The 6,058-nt window shown below is 41.7% G+C and overlaps 1 protein-coding gene across 1 annotated transcript; it reads left to right on the top strand.

The window, feature by feature from the left end:
* Positions 1-321: 321 nt before the first annotated feature.
* On the top strand, positions 322-5,644 carry LOC140004731 (uncharacterized). The gene is made up of 4 exons (XM_072044873.1): positions 322-1,102; positions 1,565-2,591; positions 5,155-5,359; positions 5,525-5,644. The coding sequence occupies exons 1-4, from the start codon at positions 322-324 to the stop codon at positions 5,642-5,644; spliced, it is 2,133 nt and encodes a 710-aa protein (XP_071900974.1).
* The last annotated feature ends 414 nt before the right edge of the window (positions 5,645-6,058 follow it).

Raw genomic sequence — 6,058 nt, 5'->3', positions numbered from 1 at the left:
CAACCAGAATCGTCTGATAAGACCGCTGCAACTACCCAGCCGGAAGCCACAAGTTCCGGGGTTCAGTTGACTGAATTACTCACTAAATTTGGGGAAATGGCATCTGAAATGGCCGCCCAAAAGAAGTTGATCGACGAGCTCATTAGTAGCGGAGTGCAGCCTGAGCTTGTGCCCGCCAAACAATCGGAATCCGAACCATTTGTCATTCCTCCAATTCAAACCACTTTTGAGGGAGTTTTCAACCCGCAGTATACTTATACTCAGAATCCTCCGTTCTATCCTCCCTATGTGCAAGGATTTCAGTCTCAAGGTGGTCCAAACATGCCTCTGGATCCACAAGCTTTTTATCAAACTACCGCAGAGCCTGTTGTACCAGAGCATACTGTTCAAACCAAGCCAGAAATGGGAGAGTCGTCTGCCCCGGTGGATATGAAGCTACTTAAGAGGTTGGATCGTTTCGATGAGTTCATCAAGAAAAGCCAAGGTTTAAGCAAACAAGGGGTGTTAGACTACGATGATCTGTGCCTGTTTCCCAATGTACAGCTACCCGTAGGGTTCAAGACCCCGAAGTTCAATAAATATGATGGTACAGGCAACCCTAAGACACACTTGCGTTTGTTTGCCAACAAGTTGGGCAAACTGGTGGATGACGAAAACTTGCCATTAAGGTTATTTCCAGAGAGTCTAGAGGGAGACGCCCTTGATTGGTATTCCAACTTAAAGCCAGAGGAGGTGAAGACTTGGCTTGATCTATCCAACGCCTTCATTAGACAATACGAATATAATTGTGAGCTAGCACTGACCCGAACTACTTTGGAAGGTACGAAGAGGCGACCATCTGAAGATCATAAGACATACGCCAAAAGATGGAGAAAGATGGCTGCCAAGGTTGAGCCTCCGATGACCGAAGATGAAATTGTTCGCACTTTTATAAAGGCGCATGATCCTCCACACTTTGAAGAAATCTTCCGTATGACCGCATGTTCATTTGCTGCGATCGTGAATAAACTCGAAGAGTATGATGATTTTGTGAGATCTGGGAAAATTGTTAACGTCTCTGCCATAAAATCACAAGTAGAAGCTTTGCAAGGGCAAGGAAGCAGTGGAAAGAAGCCGCAGTTTAAAAAGAAAGAGGGGGATGCAACTTTTATCTGGAACCAGAACCCTTCACCCAAACCCAGATACCAACACAATCCAACCTATCAACCACATCATTATTCAAACCCGCACCATGTATATACTACCAATATCCACCACCCTCGACCTCGTCCAAGCTATCCTAACCCACCTGTAGCTCCTTTTCAAATTTCTCAACCAAATCCGTCCCAAAACCGACCTCGCCCTCCATATAATCCAAGATTTCCTCCCTCAAATAGACCTGTTTACAGCCATCCTCAACCTCCTGAACCTTACAACCGACCCCCTAGCCGTACATTTACCAATTTAGGCAGGCCTCTAGACCAGTTGAAGGCCGCCGGGAAAATTGGTATGGTACCCCCTCCTACCTATCCATATGGCATGCCCGCTTGGTATAACCCACAAGCTGTCTGTGCTTATCATTCAGGGGCACCTGGACATTCAACTTTGGATTGCAAGGCTCTTAAGCATAAAGTTCAAGATATGATTGAAGCTGGAGAGATTGTAATTAGGAAAAGGGAGGCACAAGGGCCGAATATAAATAGGAACCCCTTGCCGGAACATACTAATACCATTGGGGTCATTCTGGACGACACAGAGTATGACGAGCTAGCCCAAAAATTGGCAAGGGAAGCTGAGATGTTTGGGGTCATAGACCAACCATTTGTAATAGAGATGCCATTTGAGGAGGATAAAAGGCCTTTTACTTTGGATCTCACTCCAGCTGAGAGCGAGGCTTTGGAGCCAGTGGTCATCGAATTCCCAGAGCAGGCGCCTGTTCTAAGTTTGCAGCAAGTGCCATGGAATTACAATGAATCTGTCATACAAATTGGAGGAAAGCCAGTTGCCAAAGAGGAGGTGTCAGTGGTCACTAGATCAGGGAGAATTGCAAGTCCGTTTGGAGCTACCGTTCCAATTCAAACAAACAGTCTCGAGCTGCCCCCTAAACCAACAATTACTGAGAAAAAAGCCTTGGATTTTCTTAAAAGGCTGCAAAGAAGCGAATATAACGTAGTCGAGAAGCTAAGCAAGTCGCCCGCCCAAATATCCATGTTGGATCTGCTTTTTTCTTCGGATATGAATAGGGATGCGTTGCTCGAAGTGTTGACTAAAACTCAAATCCCTAAGGACATTTCTGTTGCTGATTTCTCACATATAGTTGGGAATGTATTATCTACAAAGCAAATCACTTTCTCCGATGATGAATTACCAGCAGAAGGTATTGGACATAACAAGGCTCTGTACATAGCTGTGAGGTGCAATGGAAAAATGTTGCCAAAGGTGTTGATTGACAATGGATCTGCGCTTAATATCTGTCCTTGGAGTACTTTCGAAAAGCTAGGGTTGCAAGATATCAAGCTAAGGCCTTTAGGGACCATAGTTAGAGGTTTTGATGGAGCACAAAGAGAACCTATAGGAGAAGTGGCTTTAGTAGTCGAGATGGGGCCCGCACAGTTTCAAATAGCCTGCCAAGTTATGCACTTTCTGATACGAACTCGACCCAACAAGAACCTGTCTTGAAGAACCGAATTGATCAGGCAGCGGAAGGATCTATCTTGATCAGATTATGGAACAATAACTACCTTGCTAGACCTAAAGAGAACCTGTCTCTAGAAACCTAGTGGATTGGTTATTGGCTTGAAAGAACAAGATGATGTGATCATCTTGCCTTGAACACCACAAGTATCCAAGCTAAATACTTGATACTGTTCAAGAAGAAACTCAAGTTCCATCAAGGAGCTTCATAAAAGGAGACAACTCTCTTTTTATTAATTCATCTTCAATCATCATATCTCGAATAGTTAAATAAAGTTGGCTATTTATAGCTTTACAAGACTCAAAACCCTAATCTAAATTGGAAACAATACAAGCTTCTTTATTTGACTTGACACAACTTCCTAAATAAATTTGGAAGCAATTAACTACTTTCCTAAAACTTTAATTCAATTAGAATAGGAAACTAACTGACTCAATTGGCTTAACTATGGTCAACATGACCTTAGCCTTTATTTCCCTTAATAACTCAAGACTAACTAACAAGTATTGCTGGAAACTTACTTAAATAAATAACAAGAAATAAGCATGACAAATCTTCAATGATTCTTGAACCCGATTGCACCATCAACCATCAATTGAATTTCCTTGAATTTCAAGGGAATCCAAATCTTCATGTTCTCATTATTCCCCTCCTCTTGAAAGACAATTTGTCCTCAAATCGAGTGCTTGCTTACGAAGGAGTAACTCAGAGAATGTCTTGATAAATGCAATCCAAGAACCATGTTGTCAACTCAACTTCATTATGAATACGAACCATTGCACATGCTCCATTTGTCAAGAATATCTTCACCCAATTGTACTTGGCTAGAATTTGGAAGTCAACCAATATTTGGAAATCAATCAAGATTTGGCAATCAATCAAGATATCAATCAAGAATTGGAAATCAATCAAGATATCAATCAAGATTTGGAAACCATTCAAGGCAAGGCTGCCTTTTTTTTTTTTCCTTCTTTCTTCCTTTTTTTGTTTTTCTAACTTGCCAATTCAAGAAAATAAGGTAGCCGCACTTCAAGATTCAAGAGGATGATTTTTAGGGTTTTGAGTCTTGTAAGGCTTATAATAGCCAACTTTATTTAACTATTGAGGAGGATATTGAAGATGAATTAATAAAAAGAGAGTTGTCTCCTTTTATGGAGTTCCTTCATGGAACTTGAGTTTCTTCTTGAACAGTATCAAGTATTTAGCTTGGATACTTGTGGTGTTCAAGGCAAGATGATCACATCATCTTGTTCTTTCAAGCCAATAACCAATCCACTAGGTTTCTAGAGACAGAGTTCTCTTTAGGTCTAGCAAGGTAGTTATTGTTCAATAACCTGATCAAGATAGATCCTTCCGCTGCCTGATCGATTCGGTTCTTCAAGACAGGTTCTTGCTGGGTCGAGTTCATATCATCTGGTATCAGAGCTTCGGCTCTTGATTCAGGTTAATATCCTTTTCTTTTTTTTTCTATTTATTTTTCTATCGAAGACCCTAGCCCGCCTTTTCGATAGAAAAATAAATAGAAAAAAAAAGAAAAGGATATTAACCTGAATCAAGAGCCGAAGCTCTGATACCAGATGATATGAACTCGACCCAGCAAGAACCTGTCTTGAAGAACCGAATCGATCAGGCAGCGGAAGGATCTATCTTGATCAGGTTATTGAACAATAACTACCTTGCTAGACCTAAAGAGAACCTGTCTCTAGAAACCTAGTGGATTGGTTATTGGCTTGAAAGAACAAGATGATGTGATCATCTTGCCTTGAACACCACAAGTATCCAAGCTAAATACTTGATACTGTTCAAGAAGAAACTCAAGTTGGAGAGGTGCGAGTTTGTGTTGATTATAGAGACCTCAATAAGGCCAGTCCTAAAGATGATTTTCCTTTGCCAAATATTCACATTCTCCTGGACAATACCGCTGGGCATGAGATTGAATCTTTTTGTGATTGCTTCGCTGGATACCACTAGATTTTGATGGCAGAAGAGGATAGGGAGAAGACTGCTTTTATCACCCCTTAGGGCACATTTTGCTACCGAGTGATGCCCTTTGGTTTAAAGAATGCCAGAGCTACGTATCAAAGGACCATGACCACCCTGTTTCATGATATGATCCACCGGGAGATGGAGGTCTACGTGGATGACATCATAATCAAGTCTAAAAGGGCAGAGAACCATTTGGTTGATTTGAAGAAACTGCTCGAAAGGTTGCGAAAGTACAATTTGAAACTAAATCCTGCAAAGTGCGCCTTTGGGGCACCAGCTGGTAAATTGTTGGGCTTCATGGTTAGTAAAAGAGGCATAGAGATAGATCCAGCGAAAATTAAAGTAATTCGAGATATGTCAGTGCCGAAAACTCAGAAGGACGTGAAAAGTTTCTTAGGAAAGATCAATTTTATTGGGAGATTTATTGCCCAACTAACTGCCACATGCGAGCCGTTGTTCAAATTGTTGAGAAAGAATGTGCCATTGTACTGAAGTGAAGAATGCCAACAAGCTTTTGATAAGATCAAGGATTATTTGTTACATCTGCCAGTCTTGGTGCTGCCCAAGCCGGGTCGACCATTAATCATGTACCTATCTGTGCTTGAGGAAGCAGTTGGTTGTGTTCTCAGGCAGCATGATGACTCTGGAAGGAAGGAGCAAGCCATTTACTATCTAAGCAAGAAGTTCATGCAGTATGAGGTTAATTATTCATTCATTGAGAAAAGCTGCTGTGCATTGGCCTGGGCAGCTCAAAAGCTGAGACACTACCTGTTGAGCCATACCACTTATCTTATTTCCCGATCTGATCCTTTGAAGTATCTTTTGGAGAAGCCGATGCTAACTGGACGTCTGGCTAAATGGTAGATAATTCTCTCAGAGTTCGATATCGTTTTCACGTCACAAAAGGCAGTGAAGGGACAAGCTATAGCTGATCATTTGGTAGAAAATCCAAAGGATGATGATTATCAACCACTTCATACTTAGTTCCCTGATGAGAGAGTCTTATTTGTAGGCGCCACAGACGATATAAGTGAGCAAAGCCCTGAATGGAGGCTTTTCTTTGATGGAGCTTCGAATTCTCTCGGAGCTGGAATTGGAGCTGTTTTGGTTTCACCCGAAGGGAAGCATTACCCTGCCGCTGCCAAATTGCAATTTGCTTGCACGAACAACATGGCTGAATATGAAGCCTGCATGTTTTGTCTCAAAATGGCTTTAGAAATGGAAATCAAAGAGTTGATAGCTTTCAGTGATTCAGATTTGGTCGTGCACCAAACCTTGAAGCAGTGGATAACCAAAGATTCAAAAATTATGCCCTACCATTGTAGTCTGCTCACTCTGGCCAGGCAATTTCAAAATTTGGAGTTCAGACATCTCCCGCGAACCCGAAACGCATTTGGT

Source organism: Coffea arabica, chromosome 4c, assembly GCF_036785885.1.
Source record: "Coffea arabica cultivar ET-39 chromosome 4c, Coffea Arabica ET-39 HiFi, whole genome shotgun sequence".
Lineage (NCBI taxonomy): Eukaryota > Viridiplantae > Streptophyta > Magnoliopsida > Gentianales > Rubiaceae > Coffea > Coffea arabica.
This window is presented reverse-complemented; position numbering and strand designations above follow the sequence as displayed.

Bases quoted from the DNA above. Each gene is read 5' to 3' on its own strand.
- LOC140004731 (XM_072044873.1), top strand. From the start codon at position 322: ATGCCTCTGGATCCACAAGCTTTTTATCAAACTACCGCAGAGCCTGTT. The intron at 1,103-1,564 runs GTGGAAAGAAGC...CTTATCATTCAG, and splicing joins TTTGCAAGGGCAAGGAAGCA to GGGCACCTGGACATTCAACT. The intron at 2,592-5,154 runs GTTTCAAATAGC...ATTGTACTGAAG, and splicing joins GTCGAGATGGGGCCCGCACA to TGAAGAATGCCAACAAGCTT.